This window comes from Mesoplodon mirus, assembly GCF_964341445.2.
Source record: "Mesoplodon mirus genome assembly, chromosome: 16".
NCBI classification, from domain to species: Eukaryota; Metazoa; Chordata; class Mammalia; order Artiodactyla; family Ziphiidae; genus Mesoplodon; species Mesoplodon mirus.
This window is the reverse complement of record NC_138992.1, coordinates 37884397-37909242: the sequence shown is the minus strand read 5'-3', so window position 1 is coordinate 37909242 and position 24846 is coordinate 37884397. Positions and strand designations below refer to the sequence as shown.

At 38.1% G+C, this 24846-nt stretch overlaps 1 protein-coding gene across 2 annotated transcripts in view; it reads left to right on the top strand.

Moving 5' to 3' along the window:
- CPQ (carboxypeptidase Q) overlaps window positions 1–24846 on the top strand; it is a 508335-nt gene that overhangs the window by 317378 nt on the left and 166111 nt on the right. For both annotated transcript variants that reach the window (XM_082601612.1, XM_082601613.1), the window contains exon 5: window positions 9632–9743. In XM_082601612.1, coding sequence (XP_082457738.1) covers window positions 9632–9743 — 112 coding nt within the window. The remainder of the gene's footprint in view (window positions 1–9631; window positions 9744–24846) is intronic.

Sequence of the window (24846 nt, the reverse complement as noted above, 5' to 3'; positions counted from 1 at the left end):
GAAGGGGCTTCCTAGTGTGTGGAAACCTTTGCTCCTTCACAGCTCCCTCCCAGTGGTGCAGGTCCCATCCCTATTCTTTGGTCCGTTTTTTTCTTTTTTCTTTTGCCCTACCCAGGTACGTGGGGAGTTTCTTGCCTTTGGGGAAGTCTGAGGTCTTCTGGCAGCATTCAGTAGCTGTTCTGTAGGAGTTGTTCCACATGTAAATGTATTTCTGATGTATTTTTGGGGAGGAAGGAGATCTCCATGTCTCTCTCCTCCGCCATCTTGAAGGTCTCTCCTGCTAGCTCTTAAAATAAACCAAATAAAATGAGACGAAAAGAATGAAGCAGCTGCAAACGAAACAAAACATCACAAAAGCAAAAAATAAAACCACCAGGTAGTTGTCTTTCTGGTTTATGATTGAGCAAGACATTTATAAGATGAAGCATGCTTCAAAGGAAGTGAGCATCTCATTTATTGAAGATTGATCAACAAGAACTTGGTCAGGTTTAGATAAATACGTATACAACTCACAATTTAAAATGCAGACTGTGAAAAGCTAGGCATGCTGAGAAGGTAAGGATGAGCCAATACTAGCCCTTTATTAGTACAGTTGGCCCTCTGAGTCTGTGGGTTTCACCTTCACAGAATCAACCAATTGCAGATTGAAAACATTTGGAAAAAAATTCCAGAAAGTTCCAAAAAGCCACACTTGAATTTATTGCAAGCCAGCAACTATTTACATAGCATTTACATTGTACTAGGCATTATAAATAATCTAGAGATGATTTAAAGTATATGAGAGTTTGTGCATAAGCTAAATGCATACACTACACCATTTTATGTAAGGAACTTGCACATCCATGGATTTTGGTATTTGTTGGGGGACCCTGGAACCAAACACTCTGAATATAGTGAGGGAGGGATGACTGTGTTATCTGCTACATATCTATAACTTCTAGTTAACATGGGCCTTTGGGGACCATTGAGCTGTTATATTGCAATAGCTTTCAATATGCTGCTAGATACAACTATTTTAGATTTTACAACTATATTTTCTCTCTAGTTGGTTTTTAGGAAGGGATACAACCTTTTTCATGTTTTAGTAAGAAAATTATGATTTTAAGTAAATGTAGACATTTTCCATATTTTTCTTTTCTTTGCAACAGTTGAAATAGAATGAGATAAATCTGACCTTTAATGTTTGTTTGAACTCACTTAAAAAACTATCTTTGATAACTCTTGCTATTGTTTTACGTAGCATTCATTCAAAAGACTTTAGCATGTATGTACAATCTAAAGAAGAAGAATGAAAAGTTTACATGTGTTCTCACTCAGTTTCAGAGATAGAATGCTACCAGTGCCTTAGAAGCCCACTGTGTGCCCCTCTATGATGATTTCCCCCTCTCTGCCCTAACCCCCTCTGATATAAATGATGTCCTAATTTCGGTTTACCATTACTTTGCTTTTTCTTCATGATTTTTATCATCTCTGTATGCATTGCTGAAGATTATATTACTTAGCTCACTGAATTTTGAAATTTATATTATGGAATCATACTCTTCTATTTCTTTTGTGATTTGTTCTTGCTTTTTCTTTCATATTTCTGTTTTTATATTCATTTATACATATTTATATATGTAGCTATAGGTAATTTTAACTACTTTATCATATTCCATTGTATGACTGTACCATAGTTTACCCATGTTATTGTTGATAGACGTTTGGGTTGGTTGTAGTTTGAGGCCTTATGCTTGTTTCTATATGACCATTTTGGTACATGTCTCCAAGAGCCCAACTGCCAGGATTCTTCTAAATTGCACCTAAAGTGAAATTGTTGGGCTGTGAGATGTAGTCATCCTAAAAGGATATGCCCAATTGTTTTCCTAAATGATTTTAACAATTTCCTGCTCCTGCCAGCAGTGGATGAGAATTCCTATTGCTCAGCATCCTTGCCACGACTTCATATTGTCAGATTTAAAACTTTTTACCAATTAGATAAGTGCAAGGTGATATCGAGGATTTAATTTACATTTCCCTGATCAATAATGAGTTTGGTCATTTCAAATGCTTGATGGCTGTTCATAATTTCTTTTCTGTGAAATGCCTTTTATGTGAATTCTGAGAAAAGTCTTGCTCTGATTGTTTAAATATCTGGGCTATATCTGGGTCTGGTTCTATTGAGTACTCTATTTCCTGATAAAAATTCTTTTTATTTCTTGCTCATTTTATAACTCACAATTTTTTATTGGGAGCTGGATATCATCTGTAAGAGAACAGTAGAGCCTGAGGTGAACAGTGTACATGTTCAAAAATGAGAACGCCTCTTCTGTCAAGCCATTAGTGTGAGGGTGGTACATTCCATCTATTTGGAGTTTAGCTAGGTTTGGATTGTATCATTTCTATTCTTGCTTTTGGCTCTCACATACTTCAGGCTGCTGCTGCTAGTCTGTTTTTAGTGTAGGGGTTGGGTTGTCAGAGCAGTTTTCCCAGTGCCTCACTTCACCCTCAGCTTTCAGCAGTCTCTGTATGCCTGCACCACAGAAGGGGTCTCTATGTGCCCTTGCCCTTCCCTTGGCTGTGAACTGTTACTGCTCTGCTTGTTACACACTGGAGGCTCCTGGCAGGGACAGGATGGTTTCTTGGTGCTTCTGCCCCTCAGTCTTAGCCAGGCTTTATGTGCCTGAGCTCAGGAGTGGGGCTTTCTCATTGTTTATTTTTTGTTTTTATTTTCATTACTCTAGGAGGTGGATCAAAAAAGATATTACTGCGATTTATGTCAAAGAATGTTCTACCTATGTTTTCCTCTAAGAGTTTTATAGTGTCCAGCCTTACATTTAGGTCTTTGATCCATTTTGAGTTTATTTTTGTGTATGGTGTTAGAGATTGTTCTAGTTTAATTTTTCTACATGTAGCTGTCCACTTTTCCCAGCACCATTTATTGAAGAGACTGTCTTTTCTCCATTGTATATTCTCACCTCCTTTGTCATAGATTAGTTGACCATAGATTTGTGAGTTTATTTCTTGGCTTTCTATCCTGCTCCATAGATCTATATTTCTGTTTTTGTGCCAGTACCATACTGTTTTGATTACAGTACTTTGTAGTATAGTCTGAAGTCAGGGAGGCTGATTCCTCCAGCTCCGTTTTTCTTTCTCAGGATTGCTTTGACTATTCTTTAATGAAAATAAAAACAAAAATAAACAAATGGGACCTAATTAAACTTAAAATCTTCTGCACAGCAAAGGAAACCATAAACAAAATGAAAAGACAACCCATGGAATTGGAGAAAATATTTGCAAATGAAGCGACTGACAAGGAATTAATCTCCAAAATATACAAACAGCTCATGCAGCTCTATATCAAAAATCAAACAACCCAATGAAAAAATGGGCAGAAGATCTAAATAGAAATGTCTCCAAAGAAGACATGGCCAAAAAGCACATAAAAAGATGCTCAACATTACTAATTATCAGAGAAATGCAAATCAAAACTACAATGAGGTGTTACCTCACAAGGTCAGAATGACCATCATCAAAAAGTCTATAAACAATAAATGCTGGAGAGAGTGTGGAGAAAAGGGAACCTTCCTACACTGTTGGTGGGAATGTAAATTGTTACAACCATTATGGAGAACAGTATGGAGGTTCCTTAAAAAACTAAAAATAGAACTACCATACGACCCAGCACTCCCACTCCTGGGCATATATCTGGAGAAAACCATAATATGAAAGAATACATGCACCCCGATGTTCACTGCAGCACTGTTTACAATAGCCAAGACATGGAAGCAACCTAAATGTCCATTGACAGAGGAATGGATAAAGAAGCTGTGGCACATATATACAATGGGATATTACTCAGCCATAAAAAAAAGAATTAATACCATTTGCAGCAACATGGATGGACCTAGAGATTATCATACTAAATGAAGTAAGTCAGACAGAGAAAGACAAATATCCTATGATATTGCTTATATGTGGAATCTAAAAAAATGGTACAAATGAACTTATTTACAAAACAAAAATAGAGTCACAGATGTAGAAAACAAACTTATGGTTACCAGGAGGTGGGGGGGGAGGGTAAGCTGGGAGATTGGGATTGACATATACACACTACTATATATAAAATAGATAACTAGTAAGGACCTACTGTATAACACAGGGAAATCTACTCAATACTCTGTAATGGCCTATATCAGAATAGAATCCAGAAAAGAGTGGATATATGTATATGTATAACTGATTCACTTTGCTGTACAGTAGAAACTAACACAACATTGTAAATCAACTAGACTCCTATAAAATTTTTTTTTAATTAAAAAAAAATGAGTGGGGCTTTCTCAGCATTTCTGCTCCTCCCCCTGTGAAAGCCAAACTCTGCCATGAGTCATGGGGATGCATACTACGTCCCTTACCCAGGGGCAGCAGAACTCTTTACATCAGTGCAGAATTCTGGGCATGGGCAAGTTTCCTGCCCTCGCCTGGAGACAGGTGTCAGTGCAGGGTGGGAGTTCAGTTTCTACCCTTTTTCCTGTAGCCGTCTTTGCCTAGTACTGCCCTGCAGGACAGTTTTCTCCTCTCCCCCAGGGGGAGATGGCCTCGCCTTCGTATGAGAGAAGGGTCCCGGAAGTAGGTGTATTTGCTGCCTGCTCCCGACAGCACCCGGTCACATGTATCCCTGCACCATGAGGTGGGCTCTCTCAGGGCTTCTGCCCTGCTCTTTATTTCCTGTGAGCCCCTGATGGAAGCTTGTGGAAACGATCTAGAAAATAGGTACCTAGAGCCCCTATGTGGGAGGTTCCCAGGGATTCTAAACTCTCAAGTTAATACACACTCAACCCTTTAAGAATTTGTTAACATTTCAGTTGTCTTCATTCTTGCTTTTATGACTGTGGCCCCTCCCTCCTGTCGCTGCTAAAGGCAGACAGTTCATGTGTCCCACCTCTCCTCTGATGAGCGCGTTATCCTCTGCAATTCAGTTCCTCTGGTTGAATTACAATCTCAGATCTCTGATGGGCCTAAAAATGTTATGATTTTCTAGATTATCCAGATTTCTCTTATTGTTAGAGTAGGGGCAGAATTCTCCTGTGGCTATCTACACCTTAGGAGGAAGCTGACTGACTTTTCCTCTCCCTGCCACTATCCTCTCTATTCCCTTCCTCTGCCTTGTTTTTCTTCATAATACTTAAAACAACCATTACATTATATTTATTTATTGCCTGTCTCCCTCACCAGAATATAAATTCCATTAAGGCAGAATATTTGCTTGTTTTGTCCATTTCTGTATCTCTGACACATAAGAGAAACTCAGTAGAAGCTGTTGAATAAATGCATGCATAAATGCCCAAGACCATGACATTTTCTCCAGGATCTTGCATTAGCTTGTTTTCATAAGAATCTACTTCTTCTGATACCGTTCTCTTTCCCTTGTTCTGCCATATTTTTCATATGTCCCATTTCAATTGTGTTCTTTTTTTTTTTTTTTTTTTTTTGGTACTTGGGCCCCTCACTGCCATGGCCTCTCCCGCTGCGGAGCACAGGCTCTGGACGCGCAGGCTCAGCGGCCATGGCTCATGGACCCAGCCGCTCCGCGGCATGTGGGATCTTCCCGGACCGGGGCACGAACCCACGTCCCCCGCATCGGCAGGCGGACTCCCAGCCACTGCACCACCAGGGAAGCCCCTCGATTGTGTTCTTATTTATCTTTTAATCAAGCAAATCGGTTTGCCTTCAGTATCTCCATATGTCCCAATAACAAACGAAGCAGGGGCTTGTCCTTGGGCTGCTGTCTGTCTACCTTTCATTTAGTGTATCTTTGCTCTCAGACCCACAGCTGACCTGCAGGTGTTTCTGTGCCGCTGCCAGTCTGATTCTTCATCCTCGCAGGCTGTCATCCAGTGCATCTCTGCCCTACTGGAGAAGTTCCCCCCACCCCCAAGACCTGAGCCTTTGGTGGTCAGGGCTAATGTGTGCCTCACAAATAGCAAACTCTGTATTTCAGAGCATCAGGGTTCCCTTTCTGCCTTCCTATTTGTTTTGTTGTGGCTGCTCTTGGCTCTTGCTGTTGTTTGAAAAATTTTTACTCTTTACTGCATTTGGAAGAGATGGTGGTGAGATGGAAGCTGGAGGGCAGGGGATTGGTCGGTGCTCTGCCTGCCTCGGGGAGCAGCGCATAAGGAGGGTAGATGAGGGGGCACCCCACTTCTCTGTTGGTTCTAGGCCATGTTATTGCTCTAGGGGCTGCACATCTGGCAGCAGAACTGATGCATTCCCTTATCTTTTATAACGTGATCCTTTTTCATAAATCTGGAGTTTACTGTGTCTCTGAGTTGTCTGTTTTTGTTTTGTTTGCTTAAATCAGATCCAAATATGTTACAAGTAATGTTCATTTCTGCCTGACCCTTTGTTTTGTTTTTCTGGGTTATCCTTTGTGAGGCTGCATTAAAGCATGCTAGCCAGACACCCTGTTGAATGAGACCTCCTGCACTACTATTTTTGAGGTGTAGGTTGAAGCTTTTATGATTAGGAAAATTCAATTTCATTAAAAATGCTACTGAATTAGAAGTAGCTTTTTGTCATCTCCTAGTCTTTAAATCAGTTTATATTAAAATTACTATTACCCCATGGTAACCTCCAATATATTCTGTTTTTGTAAAAAAAAAAAAAAAAAGTAAAACAAACTCTCTTCCATACCACTGTGCCAAAGACCTCATCCTATGGGATATCATTTAGTTTCCTATCATCAAACCATTTCCATCTTTTAACTGTTAGTTTAAGTAATAATTCTGGATTAGAGAACAGAGATATTTCAGAAAACATAAAGAAATATAATTGTAAAACAACCTCAGTTATTCTGAAGGAAGTCTGAAGGTTAAAACAATAGCTGCCTTGATTTAGTTACTCATGTGTTATCTGAGAAAAGTTGATTAAAACAGATTTTGACAATTTTTATCCATTGGAACTTTAACTTCATTGGGAAAATGGTTCTGAAGGGGGTTAGAATGTTGACTAATTGGCTTGTTCATCCCACACGGGATTACACCACTTTTTGAATCAGAATTTCCTGCTATTGCAACACGTTTTTTTCTTTTCTTTCTTTTTTTTTTTTTTCCTTAGAAACAATCCATTTGGATTCATTACATGGCTATTTGTTAGTCTGGGGCATTGTACTCGTTTATGACTACAATGAAGTCATAGTAAGCTGGGTCTGCCTGTATATACAGAGTCAGTGGGAGATCCTGCAGCTGCTCAGGGAACGAGGCAGTGCAAGGGGTCACCCTGATATTTTAAACCCAAAATCCTGCTTTCCCGAAGTCCTGGGGCATTTTCATGTTAATCATCAAGAAGATTTGTTCAACTTCGGTTTATTTATTTACTGTATGCTGTATGTAGAATCAATCTGTTGAACTTGGTTTTTTTAAGCTTTTTTATTGAAGTGTAATGTTCTCAGAGAACATGCACAAATCCTAAGTGTATAACAAGATGAACTTTTACCAACTGAGTGCACCTGTGTAACCAGTAACCAGAAAAAAGAACGTGACCAGCACCTGGTCAGGAAACAGAATGTGACCAGCACCCAGCAGCTCGACTCATGTCCTCGCCCTGTCACTACCCCTCTAACCACTCTCCTGTTTTGCTTGTTTTTCTATCTTACATAAATGGAATTATGCACGATGTATTATTTCTTTCATTCTACATTATGTTTATGAGATTTGTGTATTTATTGTGTATTGTATTTGTTCATTCACACTGCCGCGCAGCGTCCCATTGACCAATACAACACACTATTCATTCTGCTGTTGACAGGCATTTGAGTAGTTTTCTTTGCAGGGGAGATGGGAGTTATTATGAATACTCATTGAATGTTCTAGTACATCCCTTCTGGTGAAAGCATTCATATGCATTCATTCCTGTTGGAGTATAGCTGGGAGTGGAATTGCTGGGTCCTAGGGTGTGTGTATGTTCAGATTTAGTAGATAAGCTAGTTTTCCAGAGTGGTTGTAAGTATTTATACTCACACTTGATGTATGAGAGTTCCAGTTGCTCCACCTCCTCACCAATACTTTCTATCTTTTTCATTTTAGCTATTCCAGTGGATATGTACTGAATGTGGTTTAATTTATATTTCCTTGATGATAATGAACCTGAGCAACTTTTAATATGATTATTAGTAATTTGTATTGATATGTCCTTTTTTGTGAATTGTCTGTTCAAGTTTTTTGCCCATTTTTCTATCATTTGACTCTCTTTTTGTTACCATTTCATAGGAGTTCTTTATATAATCTGGATATGGGACCTCTGTTGAAAATATGTATGGTAAATATTTTCTCCTCTGTGGGTTGCCTTTTCATTCCTGTAATGGAGTCTTTTGATGAACAAATATTCCTAATATTTTTAAAGTCCAATTTATTATTTTTTCTTTTATGGTTTGCACTTTTTTGTCCAGTTTAAGAAATCTTTGCCTACTCTAAGTTGACAAAGCTGTTCTGTGCTTTCCTCTAACATCTTTATTTAAATTTGTAATTCATCTGACTTGATATTCGTATACTACATGATCTAGAGATCAAGATACATACTTGCCATGTCTATATCCTATTAACCCATCATCATTTTACTTGGTTTTTAACTTGTTTAAAATATGTCCATACATGGGGAAGGGGAAAGGGTAAGCTGAGATGAAGTGAGAGAGTGGCATTGACATATATACACTACCAAATGTCAAATAGATGGCTAGTGGGAAGCAGCTGCATAGCACAGGGAGACCAACTCCATGCTTTGTGACCACCTAGACGGGTGGAATAGGGAGGGTGGGAGGGAGACACAAGAGGGAGGGGATATGGGGATATATGTATAGGTATAACTGATTCACTTTGTTATACAGCAGCAACTAACACAACAATGTAAAGCAATTATACTCCAATAAAGATGTTAAAAAAAATAAAAATTAGAACAAAACAGAACAAAAAAAAATAAATAAAATAAAATATGTCCATAAAATTTAGTTTCACTGAAATATTTTTTATATTTTCCTGGAGAGAATTACTAATGACTCTTGAAAAAATTTAAACCTATGGTGATGTAAAATTTATAATATAATCAACAGATTTATTTAACACATAATTGAGATATTTCTTAAAGGTTCTTCTGTTTAAGTAGACTCTAGTTTGTAACTCCAGCATACTTATTTATTCAACACCAGAGTGATTTATAATGCACAAAGCACAATAATTAAAAACAAATAAATTATTCTCACTTTTTCATTTGAATTGAATTCAACACATGTTTATTATTTGTCTGCTAGAATTTGGGACGGTTGAGAATATGGTTGAAGTTTTGAGCTCCATTTTTATGTCATTTAGGTTTTAAGCCATATAATAAAGTTGTCAAACATCTGTCAATAATAAACCATTTTTCTTTAGTATTCAAAATTATATTAATAAAGAGAAGTACAAGGTGAGAAGTTTTATTACTATTAAGATGACCTTACACCTCTATACCAAGTTTTCCACTAGTAATGACACACATCTTTTAAGAAGTAAAAATAGAAAATATAAAAGTTTCATTTCTGTATTTGGAATGCCTATGACTGCTTCTTCTTTGATGTCATTTCTGCTTAGTTTTATTTTTTTTCTCTTTTTATTATTTTTTCTAGGTTGTACTGGTCAGTGGACATCTGGACAGCTGGGATGTCGGGCAGGGTGCTATGGATGATGGTGGAGGAGCCTTTATATCATGGGAAGCACTCTCGCTTATTAAAGATCTTGGTAAATATTTAGTAAGTCGTTAACTAATGTGTAAGAGTGTCAGTGGTGACATGTTTAACTCAATACACAAAATGCTCCACAGATTAGTTATTATGCAATGTTTAAAGATCCTCCTGAGGTCTGTATGTTTTTTGTCAGTTGATTCCCAGAAAAAAACTAATTTGTCCCCTTAAAGAAAGAAATTTTTATTCAAGTGTCCACCAGACAGCCAAAGTATCAAATATGATCAGCCACTGGGGAAAATGAACAAGCAAATAAAACTGTAGCAAATGCAACCACATCAGCTAGAGATTATGTAAGGAAACCATAACCAAGTGGAAAGAAAAATCAGCAGCTCCCCCACTTCCTTTTCCTTGTTTGTCTTTAAAGACGTCATCAAGCTGTTAGGATAGCTTTACTGCAGTCGTCTTTCCATGATAGAAGTCAAGGAACAAAAGTAGGCCTGAAGGAATGATTCTTTTGGCCACAATAAGGAATCTAGGATGAAAAATTGGACCTTCCAGGTTAACCTAGACATGGGACAGGCATCAAAAGGAAAGACTAATTGTGAAAACAGTTTATTTTGATGACCCTATTTACAAACAAAAAACATACAGTTCCTCTTTGTGTGCTGGTCAAAAGGTGGATTTTGAGCGAGGTTAGAAATAATGAAACAGTCTGAAATAAGACTTCCGTGTATGAATCAGACCAGTGGTGGTTTTGAAAATGCCTCATCAGCAGAACGTTTTATACTGTAACTGTGGAGTAACCTTGGTTTCAGATGTAGTAAAGATCAGAACATTCCTTTTGGTGAAGGTGTTCCATTGCTTACTTAAGTACACATGTGTTTAAATTCATGCTTTTCCTCTGGCTTTTAATGAACCCTTCTAATCCTAAATCAGCCCATTAAATAATTGTTCATCTTAACTAGACTACTGATGTTGTCTTGGTCGAGGCGAATATTTAGTGTATCATTTTGCTTTATGTCTTACTTGTGTTTTAAAAATGGAGAAATGGGAAGGTGATTGTGCATGTTTTTAACTTCTAAAGAGGCCGGTGTCTCTCAACCTTGGCATTATTGGCACTTGGGGCCAGAAAATTCTTTGTTGTGAGGTGGGTCCCATACATTGTAGAATGTTTAGCTGCATCCCTGGCCTCTACCTACTAGATGCCAGTAACACCTTTCTCCCCCAGCCCCTAAGCTGTGACAACCAAAAATGTCTCCAAACATTGCCAAATATCCCCGGCAGGTTGTGGGCGGAAAGGGTGGCACATAAAATTGACCCACTAAAAGAAGCTATTAAAAATTTTCTGGGAGACCTGAATACAGGGGTCGTTTTCTAAAAAAATGAAACAAACTAATTGGAAACCTTATACTGTATATACTTATACTTTTAACATCATTACCATACTGAGCACCTACTATGTGAAAGCATTTTGTAAAAGTTGGGCATACAGAGAGGTTTAAAGTATGTCCTCTGTTCTTAAGACCCTTAGAATATAGTTGAAGACATACATATGCACCTACACACATAGTTATCAATAAAGATATAATATCAAGTCTGCTTTTAGAATTGGGTAAGGTTTGAGAGAGATAAATTGCCCAGCAAATAAAACTGAAAAACAGTCATTCCTTCAGAGGAGATCTGGGAGGCTCCATATGTGAATGCTCTCCTCCTCTTCCCCTAAAAAAAATATTCCTTTGGCTATCTGTTCTCTCTGTCCTTAACTTCATTCCAGAACGAAGTGTGTTCTAGAGATGAGGCAGGCAAATATCCAACAGTTTCCTCTTTACAGGGCAAAGATATTTATTTTAGAAGTTAATTTTATTCCCAGGTGTTCCAACCAGCTTGACAGGAGGCAGAGTGGTAGTGTAAAAAGAGAACTGGACTCACCTCAATTAGATTTTTAGGTCCCTCTGTGCCACAAGCTACTTTTTTGGCCTCGGGCAGGTCATTTGAACTCTCTGGACTTCTTTTTCTTCACCTCTGTTCAACTGTTAGCTTCCAGAGTATTTTTATCTGCTCTAGATTGGCATAAAAATTGTGTCTCCTCTACGCTTTGAATCTTACTTCTTTAGTACTCAGCATGGGACCCTAAATCACTGTTAATTGAGTTGAATTCAATTGCATGAATAAATGTCAAACACCATGCAAAGGTGAATTGAGTATCTTTCTCCAGCTCTGAAAGTATACTGACTTCAGTTGCCTTTGATATCTAGTAATCAGCCTCCTTCAATTCAGGACTTAACTCTCCTATAGATTTCTGAAAACCTATGTAAACATATGAATTCAACTCTAAAATAAAGACTAATATTTCTTTTGAGTAGGTGTTAAGAGGCAGCATGGCACACTGTTAAAAAAACACTCTGGAGCCAGACTGCCTGGGTCTATCTCATAAGGTAGCTCTGAAAATTAAATAATCTATTCACATAATGTACTTAAAACAGTGCCTAACCCAACCCAGATACACAATAAATTTTAACTTTTATTATTTAATAAGCATGATCTGACAGTACCATAGTTTTTTAAACCCCACACCTGCTTTGCCTCCTAACTTAATATGTTAATTGTACTGATGTAACTCTAGGGCCAGCTGCTATTGTATCCCTAAATATCCTTTCCCTTTACTATTTAAGTCACCATCTCTTGTATGATGGAAATCCACTGACCCCTTCACTATTTTCCACTTTCATACTAGATTTTCAAGAGTCTAAATTTCTCCTGGCCACTTCCTGCTTAAGTTGAATGCCTAGAATCCATGCTATACCTCATATCTTATGATTGCACCCACTGAGTCTTACTCTTTAATTTTAAAATTAAAATTAGATTGTGGATTTCTGTTTGTAGATTGTGTATGTGTTTTAATATGAACAACTAGGCCTAACGTGTCACATATGCCTTCTAGATGAAAATTAATGATATACTTGAATAAGAAATAACACTTTGGGCTAGAGGCCAAGAAATGGGTTCATAATTATATTACTTAATTACATTGACTCCAAACTGTTTAGTTGGTAAAATATGAAAGCTCTATGGCAATCTCTTTTTCCAAGAAAAGTGAGACTCCTTTTGGCTGCTATTCTTTGGACAATATGTCATGCAGAATGCATGTCAAAGTCCCTCAGTGGGGCTTGTTAATTTGAAGTGTTGGTCCAGTGGGACTTTCTGATATTTAGAAATATTGTTCGAAGATTCATCCTTCATGTCTCTTCTCCTTTATTCACTTCTTTCACTACTTTCATAGATTCACTCTTTTGCCCAAGCCATCAGCTAAAACCATATTCAGTTAATCTAACAGAAGAGGTATTTGTGCTTTGCAAATATAACCAGTCATTCCTGAGTAACTGTCAACAGAAGCCTATTTGCTGTGAAATGCCATTGAATACTTTTTTGTGTTTGTGGTTTACTGGACTTGAAAGTGTTTATTTGAAATGTCATTTCCTGGAATGTTCTGGTGTCAGTGGACAAAGCCTATGGCCAAAGATTTTATGCTTCAAAATGTTCATTTGGCACTTGAATAATAAACCACCATCCATCCCCAAATTCTTCCAACTTTATCATTTTCCATGAAGTTAGAATTTTAAGTTTTCAGGCCTAAACAAATGGGAAAAATAATTAACAGTACTACCTGGTTGTTGAAATGTTGGATATGTGTGAAACATCTTTTAAGAGAAATTTAAATGTGAGCATCTTGACTGTGATTTTGATACAGCTTTAAGTCTGTATGTTAGAAAAATATTTTATTTATATATTTCTTCACTCATTCACTCAACACATATTTACTGTGTACTGATTGCATGTCAGTTGCCAGATACCTTGTAACAAAGAGGAATGAGACTGGTCCTTGAAGTCTTTGAAGTAGGAGAGACATTTAATTCAAAAATTGCAATGAAATTGTTGTAAGCTCTTTAATTGAAATATGTGCAAATTACTTCAGGTAATTGAAATATGTGCAAATTACTTCGGGCACCTGATAAAGGGAGAGACCAGCATGGCTTGGCTGGGTCAGGGCGCCTTCACAAAAGTGATATTTGAGCTTTCTTTTATAAAGATAAATAGAATTTCCTGAAGCAAAAGGGGCACAATGAAGAATTCCCAGCAGATTATAGAGCTTCCAGTCCTGTGTATCATTAAAAATGAGGAGAAAACTGTTGACAGTAACAGTCATGGGATTGGGGGGGGAAGAGAGGGTTTGTGGAATTGCAGGAGATACTCTTTTTACCTGATATATAATATTAGATTTTTGTGTAGTAAGCATGTGTTACTTTCGTAATTAAGAAAAAACTCTCAAAAGCCAAAAAAAAAAAAAAAATTCTTGGTCTTGCCATCACCATAAACACTCTGTTAACAGGAACTACAGAGCCAGAGGTAGGAAGTAGGAAGAGTCATGCAGGAGTCACCAAGGCCCAGAAGTACACCAGGCAACACAGCCAAATGCATGCTAAAGCTTTGATGTAGTTAGAGCTTTATGTAGCCATTTCTAATGCAGTGGGTTCCCTGTTAGAGGTGGGGATCCATCCAGGAAGAGGGTTTTCTTCTCCCAGGCCCTGGTCAAGCCTCTCTTGGAAACGTCTCCGGAAGTCCAATCCAGAATAACTGAGTGAGGGAAATGAAAACCTTCTAAGAAATAGAAACCTAACGGATAGAGCTAGAGATAGAGCCTGAAGCCAACTTGGGACTAGCCCAGATCTAGAAAGGAGATCCCATTAGAAAGGACCTCCTCTTATGGTCAAATAAGTTTGGGAAGCTCCCTCTTGGTAATTCCTTTTTTTTTTTTTTAACATCTTTATTGGAGTATAATTGCTTTACAATGGTGTGTTAGTTTCTGCTTTATAACAAAGTGAATCAGTTATACATATACATATGTTCCCATATCTCTTCCCTCTTGTGTCTCCCTCCCTCCCACACTCCCTATCCCACCCCTCTAGGTGGTCACAAACCACCTAGCTGATCTCCCTGTGCTATGTGGCTGCTTCCCACTAGCTATCTATTTTACGTTTGGTAGTGTATATATGTCCATGCCACTCTCTCACTTTGTCACAGCTTACCCGTCCCCCTCCCCATATCTTCAAGTCCATTCTCTAGTAGGTCTGTGTCTTTATTCCCATCTTACCCCTAGGTACTTCATGACCTTTTTTTTTTTTCTTAGATTCCATATATATGTGTTAGCATACGGTATTTGTTTTTCTCTTTCTGACTTACTTCACTCTGTACGACAGACTCTAGGTACATCCACCTCACTACAAATAACTCAATTTCGTTTCTCTTTATGGCTGAGTAATATTCCATTGTATATATGTGCCACATCTTCTTTATCCATTCATCTGTTGATGGACACTTAGGTTGCTTCCATGTCCTGGTAATTCCTTTATTCATCAAAAAACATTTGTTGGGAAAGTGATTCCATGACTCAAGTGTGCTTTGGGAAACATTGCTCTGGGGCATTACTGGTGTTGGCAGAATTGAGGAAGAATCCAAGAATGCTTGCTGAGGTATACTTCATGGAACTGAGTACAAATGGCCTTGGATTTATTTTCATTCTAGATTTTCTAGGCTGTCTTTGGACTCTTGTGGTTGCCAGAATATTGACAAGATAGAACCATGTAATGGTTCCTTAACTGGCATGGTGGAGATTATTCTTATATTACTTACAAGAATATTCCTGAAGAGCATCTGTACCCACCCAAGTGCAAACTTTACCCAACAAATAACTTCATCTCTGCACTATCTGAGCCTATTTTATTAAGATAAATGTAGTATTATTGGGAATGTTTGACATATGCTAAAGGCTCTCTCTGCCAGGTTATTCTGTGGCCCCCAATGCACTAGAATTTGGTAGGATTTATTTTTTCTAGAAGGACTTTTGATCTTAAAACATTCCACAAACTCTTCCCTGCTCCCATTTTGGATGCTCTTCCTCCACAATTATTTTGTGAACACAAGAAGGGAGCCTTACAGCCCTGGGAAAGGTTTCCTATTAAAATCACCTCAATACCTTTAGGAAATAATATGTCTGCTTCTGGAACTGTCCAAGAAATTAACTGGTTTCAAGTCTTAGAAAAAAATGTTTTCGCCAACATTAAATTTTATTTTATTAATTTGAATTTTAATTTGTAGATGCTGGTTTGCCTTTTTTTTCCGAACAAATTTTGATCTTGACTTTTTATAATTATATTTAGTGATGCAAATACCTAGAACAATGGAAGAATTAGAAACTAAGAATTTGCTTGCTTTTTCTCTTTTTTTCTAACTCCTAAAAGTAGGTTTATAGTCAGGGGGCATTTTTAGCTCCTTCTCATGGTCTTTAGAGGATGATCTTCTCATTTTTTATTTAAATATGTTATTTCCTCTAGGGGCAAGGTATGTAGTGTCTGGCTTTACCTTAAGACCTGTGGCAGATACATATTTTTTCAGCTGGGAATTGCTGAGACCTTTTTTTTTTTTTTTTTTTTTTTTGTGGTACGCGAGCCTCTCACTGTTGTGGCCTCTCCCGTTGCGGAGCACAGGCTCCGGACGCGCAGGTTCAGCGGGCATGGCTCACGGGTCCAGCCGCTCCGCGGCATGCGGGGTCTTCCCGGACCGGGGCACGAACCTGTGTCCCCTGCATCGGCAGGCGGACTCTCAAACACTGCGCCACCAGGGAAGCCCCTGAGATCTTTTCTTGAGGTTTGAACACATTGTAAGTCTCACTAAAACACTTTGCATCTTTATATCTCATTCAGCTAACATAGACATTTCCAGTGGTGTATGTAAAAAGACAAACTGTGTGTAGACTGTTCTTCCAGGTATGTCATGAGATAAAGTAAGATTTGTTACAAATGAATCACTTAGAATGTGTTCTACCTTTTAGTTTGGACGTGGTAGGGGAGATTCTGTAGTCCTTTCAAAGCCTTAGACTACATGAATATTGCTGTTATTATTTTATCATGTAGCTAAAACATACCATTTCTGTGTAAAAGGAGACAAGACCCAGGCCCAGTGGCATTCAGCCTTGCGATTCATTCCTTCCTGTCTGACAGAATCTGGAGAGGTGGCACATGAATGCTGCGAGAGGAAGGGTCTCAGGGGCCCCTCTGTCCATAGCATGTTCAGCTTCCTCCCCAACATCTGCTTTGATTTGGCCTGTATGCCTTAGAAAGTTAAGAAATGTGGTGTTGGTAAAGGAAACGGAAGCCTTAAAAGTTGCTACTATTTATCCTGGAGAAGAATGGCTATGGAAAGACTTAATAATGGTATCCATAGTGCCCCAGTGGATTTCTTTCCACTCAAGAATGGGATCCATATAAGTCCAGAGCAGGGCTGCCTCGAAAATGTAGGCTACCTCATTAGAACTGTATCATCACAGTATTGTGCAACTTGACTCACAAGGAGATCTCCTATTTCAACAATAAATATTGAACGCCTGCTTCATGTCCGGCAAATAAAATGGGTAAGATGCAGATCGTTCCATCAAAGAGCTCACAGTCAGGCATCAATAGCTTCACATGGGTGGGAAGCAGGAGAAGAAAGGACACGATTAGAGCTCATGAAGGTACATAGTTTGAGGAGTGGAGGATGTTTTCGTAAATCTAGAGCCATAGGTGAGTGAGGAGTGGTGAGAATTTAGCAGATGAGCGTCAGTTTGTAAAGGGCATTGGACACGAAGCTGAACTTCGGAGCTGGTGCTATAGGCAGTAGGAGCCATTGAAGATTTTAAGCATGGGATTGACTTCTTCTAAAGATACTGGGTAGGCTATCCATTTAACTTGTAAGGAAGTGGGATGAATAGAACGGAGATGCAGGAAAGTGGAGTGGGGAGATTCCAGCTATACAGAGCCTGAAGAACCACAGTTTTGGAGTTACTAAGCAAATTTTATTTGCCATGTGGCTGACAAGCCAGCTAAATATACCAAAGAGGAAGTGACGGGGTTTCCAAGGATGCTGTGTTCTTCGCCTACACACTTCACTGCATCATGTTAATGCTGCCTTTTGCAAAAGCTGTGGTCTGCTCAGCTTAGAATAAATTCTGTTCCAGTAAATGTGCCTAAAAACAAAGGTCTGCAAACAAAAAAACCAGAAAATATATTATGAACATCTGACTGGAACTTTATGGTTAACTGGATTTTTTAAATTGTCCTGGGAGATAAGGATTTAGTTTAGTTCATTTTTAGGCACCACCATCCCTGTGAACATCCCCAAAAGCAAGCTCTAGAAATGGAGAGTTTCTACTGGATGTGTGACAGAAATGATAAGCTAAATAAAGTATTAAATGAAGTTGGCTGTTGTCACATTACTTATTTGTAATCCTGCTAATGCCATCCTCATATTGGGTAAATCATCAATGATGAACTCAGCCCATGTTCTTGCTTGACACCAGCATCTCCAGATTGTACCATGTGACCCAGATCTCATGGACTTTTTAACCCATGAACTCCTACTTCCTTAACCCCTAAATAACTCAAAACCTGTAGGCAAATGAAAGGTAGCATGGATAGTAGAATAGCATACACTCCACGTTAGAGTATCTTGGGGTCAAATCCTTCTATGCTACTTAGTATTATGTTGTACAACTTTTTTAACCTTTTAAATCTCAGTTTCCTCTTCCTTACAATGGCAACAATTTATCTTGAATTGTTATAGGATGATTTGAGGTAATTTAGACAGTGTCTGGTCCCCACTAGATCATCAGTAATAATAACTCTTATTATTAACACCTGTTAATTGCCAAAACAACAAGGGTGGATATTCCAGCAGAGGGTATAATCTCAGGATCGACCTTGTCTCTCAAGGCTTGATGTCCATATCTCTTTGCACAGTTGGGCTTGGTCAAGGCCATCCCTAAAGCAGAGAAGCCTTCATAATAAAAGAACAGTAGCTGGTTCTGATGAGCCAGACTCAAGAACCATCACCCCAGTATATCCACCATTCAAGAGTATGTATAGGGACTTCCCTGGTGGCGCATTGGTTGAGAATCCACCTGCCAATGCAGGGGACACTGGTTCGATCCCTGGTCCGGGAAGATCCCACATGCCATGGAGCAACAAAGCCCATGAGCCACAACTACTGAAGCCCACACGCCTAGAGCCCGTGCTCCACAACAAGAGAAACCACCACAATGAGAAGCCCGTGCACCACAACGAAGGGTAGCCCCCGCCCGCCGCAACTAAAGAAAGCCCGCATACAGCAACAAAGACCCAATGCAGCCAAAAATAAGTAAATAAATAAATAAATTTGTATATTAAAAAAGAGTATATATAAGGCTGATTCTCTCCTCATTGCTGTAGAGAAGGGTAGTTAATAGATGCTTCAAAAATGTGATGTGGAATTAAAGTAACACTCACAAGATATGGGGATGGAGAGATCTTCATGTTTTTCATCCCCTTTTCTCTCTCTGCCAGTGTCCTTAACCTAGTAATGCTGTATTTACAAAGACTTAAAATATCCCCAAAGAAAAAAATAGTAAAATCAGGAAATAGCTGTTGAGGGCAACATAATTTACTACAAAGTAGATTGTTTGAAATATAGAAAAAAATCAAGGCAGAGAAAACAAAGAATCAAATCTAGTACTTACTCTTAACATTTTACCCTGGTAACTGAGCTCTCAAGAAGTCTTTCTATTTTTTAATATAGTCAAAACCCCACAATTTCCAGGCATTCTCAGAGGATCCTCATGCATAGAAAACTGAGGACAATGACCACTGATGCTTGTATTATTGTTCTTTCTCTGTAATAATGGCATCTTTTAAAAGAAATACATTTAAAATGTAATTGAAAGTATTCCGAGTTATTGCCTTGGTTAATGTGTATAGGGAAATATAAGTCAGGAAGTGTTTCAAAGGCTATATTTCTGTTCGTGTCACCATAGACCATCTATCCACTTAGCCATCCCATAGTCACTTGTTTCAGGCAACACATTAGAACAAGGGAAGGTGTTATGAAGTGCTTCATACTGGAATTACTCTTTTGTGAAAGATATAAGTGTGAGTTCATCTTTTATAGTTGAATAATTTTAGATGAAATCATTTGAATGTCATTTTTAGCCACAAATGAGGAGTTAGAGGAATTTTCAAATTATTACCTTTCTGGAACTTTACTATACGTTGTTACAAAAAAACAGTGATTAAACTTATAAAGTAGGGATTTTTGATAATAATGCAAAACATATATCAAAAGAACACCATATGTTTTCACTTAATATAATAAGACATTAATTAAACAATATATCAGCAAACATTAACTGAACATCTGGGAGAAAAGAGAAGAGAGCCAATATATATGGAATATCTCCTATGCACCAGTTACTTCACATGAGCTTTTTTAATCCTCAAAAGAGCCCTCTGAGGTATATCTTGTTATGTCTGGCAGGTCACTGGACCTATCTGAGCCTTAGTTCCTCACCAGTAAAATAGATGACAACATGTTTGCAGGACTGTTACATGAATCAAATACAATGTAAGCAAATGCATACCTATCAGACAAAGATGCAAAGATGAAAAATCCATGACACAGATGTTGAAGAAAACTGTAGTGGCAATGCTGCCACTGATGGTTACCATCTCACTGACCTGGAATTCAAATGGAGCACTTTGGTGGAGAAGTGATTTGGGAGGTAGGGATACAAGTTAACTTTAAAGTGGTTATAGTAAGAAAAAACTTCAATAATGTCCTACAACGTTTTATAACAGTAGCATCATTTTACTAATTACAAATGTGTAATATTTCTTTCTTTTTTTTTTAAGAATCAACAGTAGCAGTAAATATTCTTGCTTTAGGACTTAAATGAAGGAGAATCAAAAAAAAAAAAAAACCAAACAAAAAAAAAGATTTCTCATCCAGGTCTTCTTAGAATGATGTGAAGATCCTAAAGTCATCCTGACTTTAGGATGAAATAATAACAGCATTTAGCATTCTAGAGCACACTGTTCCAAGCTCTGAGCTACATGCTGGATATGCAGTTCTCAGAGTCTGGAAGGTAGAAATCACTATTATTCCTTTTACAGATGAGGGGCCTAAGGCTGATGCTACTTACAAGTTACAAAAATAGAAAATCTTTTATTTCTTCTTCTTAATGTTTCTCTTCGATTTTTTTCTTTGCCCCCCCTTTTTTAAAAAAATAATTCAAATATGTGGAAGCAGACATAGAATAATAAACACTAACAATCCTCCACCCAAATCTCATAAATGTTAACAATGTCAAATATTTGTTAACTGCCCTTAGTTTAAAAGAAGTTAAAAATTACCAATACAGCTGAAACCTGTTTTGTACCTCTCCACGATCTATCCCCTTCTCCCCTTGCAGTTGTAACCATGTTCTGATTGTTGTAACATTGTTCTGTAAGGGTATTTATCCAAAAACAGTATTATATCATTTTTGTGATTTTGAATTTACAGAGATGGTATTATTCTCTTCCATGTGTGGGCTTATTGTGTTTTATTTATTTCTTCTGTCTTCTTCAGGTGAATGTTTGGTCCACTAATGTTCAGTCTTTCTTATTTTCTAACATTTACATTTAAGGCCATACATCTCTTACTAAGCAATGGTTTAGCTACTTTCCACGAGTTTTGAAATAGTGTCTTAATGGCCATCCAATCTAAACATGTTAGGATTTTCATTATGATTCTTCTCTGACTCTTTAATTATTATAGCTTTCTTTAAGTTTCCAAAAATATTAGTTACTGAGTTCCAGTTTTGCTGCATAGTAGTTGTTAAACATGGTTTATGTAATACTGATTCTTTGGTATTTGTTGAGACAAAATTTTGGTTTATTACTTGGTCAGTTTTTTAAAAATGTGTTCTTATGGCTTGCAAAGAATATGTAACCTCTTTTTCTGGGAATAACATTCTACATATTCTTTCATTAGAGAAAAGGTATTAATTGTGCTGTTTAAAACTACTATATCGTTACTAGTTTTTTATCTGGTTGCTCTTATCAGTTTTTGAGAGCAGTATATTAAAATCGCCCACTAAGATTGTGATTTTATAAATTTCTTCTTGAATTTCTATCAGCTTAATTAGCTTTGTATAATTTGAAGCTTTGTTGCTTTAGCTGGTTGAGTCTAAACACCTTCTTTATCCTTAATGTTTTTTCCCTGTAAGTCTATTTTATCTTATATTAGTACTGTATCATGACTACCTCTCTTTTGGTTACTCTTTCTTTTTCTATTCCTTTACTGCCAACTAATCTAGGTCACTGTGTTTTAGTTGATTCTGTTGTAAACAGTGTATAGTTAGATTTTTAAATATTCAGTCTCACAATATCAGTTAACGGAGATGTTTGTTCTGCTTCTCTTTATTGTGGTTACCTATATTTTAGTAACTTTCTAACTTTTTTCTATTAAAGCTGCCTTCTTTGTTTCCTTTTTCTCCTTTTCTTTTTTTTGCTTTCTATTGGATTCATTGTTCTTTCTTACACTCTTTTCCTATTTTTCCCTCCATCATTTGGAAATTTACTCATTTTCTTCCTATTCTTTTAGTGGTCATCGTTAAAATGTCACGTGTGTGTGTCTATATATATATATATATATATATATATATATATATATATATATTTGTGTGTGTGTGTGTGTGTGTGGTACGCAGGCCTCTCACTGTTGTGGCCTCCCCCCTTGCAGAGCGCAGGCTCCGGACGCACAGGCTGAGCAGCCATGGCTCACGGGCCCAGCCACTCCGCGGCATGTGGGATCTTCCCGGACCGGGGCACGAACCCGTGTCCCCTGCATTGGCAGGCAGATTCTCAACCACTGTGCCACCAGGGAAGCCCTATCCAAACTTTTGAGTCACACTTCTGGCCTTTTAATTTACCTGATATGCTTCTATGTGTCATTCTTTTTTTCATAGTGAAAAAAGGTCATTCAGTGAGGGATAGGTATATTAGTGAGGACACTTAAGGCTATACATTTAAATCTGGGGAATATGGATAAAGAGAATGGAATGGAGAGTGATGTTGGTCGCTGTTGGTCAGTGGCCTGGAAGGAGTGGGTGTAGGTCCCTGAGCGGGCACAGGTAGAAGTCATGTGGGAAGTGGGAACATGTGCGTCCTCCAAGCCCCTCCATGGGGGCTGCTGCCTGCTGTGTCTCTTCAAGGGTATTTTATGTGACATCTACTGCAGGTCCCTAAATCCGCCATACTATTTCACCTCTCCTCCTTCACCCCATGTTATGTGTACCCATCGTTTCCACTGTCAGACCTGAGCTCCTTAAGCATGACTTTTCATCTTTGCATGTTCTGCCCCCAACAGAAGACAATATCAATAATAGTGTCTGGGGCTTCCCTGGTGGCTCAGTGGTTGAGAGTCCGCCTGCCGATGCAGGGGACACGGGTTCGTGCCCTGGTCCAGGAAGATCCCACATGCCGCGGAGCGGCTGGGCCCGTGAGCCATGGCCGCTGAGCCTGCGCATCCGGAGCCTGTGCTCTGCAACAGGAGAGGCCACAACAGTGAGAGGCCCATGTACCGGGGGAAAAAAATAATAATAATAATAGTGTCTGTCAGATTTAGCAGAACTGACCCCACTCCAATACTTTGGGCCAGGAAAGTGAGAAGTTCAGAGGAAAGTTTGCTTGGGGAGTAGGGGAGTCAATCCACAGAGGCCCTGGGTCTCTTTCAGAAACACAAGACTGGCAAGGAAGCCAACTATGACTAAAGGGGAGAGAAAGAAGAGAGAAAGAAGCCAGAGGTGCAACCTAGTAAAAATGTAGCCTGGCTTGGGGAGGCCCAGCAGCGTGAAGGAATGAGTTTCGGGTCTATGTCATGAAGTCAGGTGGGAAGGCCACATCCATGTCTGTTTGATCTGGGTGCCATCATTACACTGTCTCTGGATTTTAGCCTTTTGTTTATCAGTTAGTCTTTGTTTAATTGTTTAATCGTTTTTCTTTTGTCCTTCCTAATATTAACTTAGAAAACTTCTTTTAACGTAGGCTACGTTCAGTCCTTTTTGCTCTACACATGTATAAAGTGACCTTTATTTCCTCTTATGGAAGAAGATAGATTTTATTGAATAATTTTTTCAAGTGGTGAGATTAGTTGTGGTCACAGTGGCAAATTCTTCATAATTCTCCAAGTGCTATAAAAAGTAATGACATGAAGTGAATTCCCATGATGGGAGTTGTCCTGTCATTGTGAATTGCTGTGATCATCTTTGAAGTAATATTTCTTTGCACACTGTCTGTCAGCAACTATGTAGGGTTTGTTTTAGATTCAAAAATGTGTGAGAAGAGTTGATCTACATCCAAGAGATTCAGACCTTTCTTGTTGTTGTTTTTGGCTCTGGTTGCTGTTCACTAGTTCAGTTTTGGGGTAGTTTTGTTATGTTTAGCTGTCCTGAAGTTTCATGTTCAGATGCAATTTTTACATACTCTTATTTTCCCCTTCATTGACTGAAAGATGGCTAGAGAAGAGAAATAATCTTTTATCTTTCCTCAGTGATATTAACTTCATTACATTCACTTTTTAAAATAAATCTTATACCTCCTACTCTACATAAGTCCTATTTCTAAAATTTTGTTATATATATTACTTAAGACTGATCAGCATTTGCCCCTTTCTACTTCATACACATCCAGGGTTTTTGTTTTCTTTTCAAATCTTTCAGACTGGGAAAAATGTACTATTTGTGAGCAGATGATTTAATTTCAATAAATGCCTTTTTATTTCTCTTTCCCCATGATTTACTACTTGAAACCGTGAGAAACATCCAAGTACAGATGCTGTTTTCCAGCTTTGATGAAGCCTTGGTTGTTGCCCTCACAAACTTGGGAAGATTTATCTCATGTGACTCAGTGGTGGAAGCAGTAATATTAGCAGTTGAAATCTTATAAGACATCACAAAGAAAGGGAAACGTTGGTCATTCTGCTTCTTGTTAAGAACAGCTAGCAATTCAAAAAGCAGTTACTTGCTAAGGGGGGGAGATAAAAATGATCAAACAGAAATGCCTCCTCCTTCAGTTAAATATGAACTGAGGATACTGCATAGTAGTAATAAAAATCAAAGTCTTAGAAGATTTCCCTTGATGAGTGTGTGTATATGTGCTTATTTTTATTTGGTCTTCAAAAATGGATTTGCTTATGTATTTATTCTCTTTGAGGGAAATACATCTAGATCAAAATAGTTTGTTTGCACAATCCTTGGTTTATATAGGAACCTA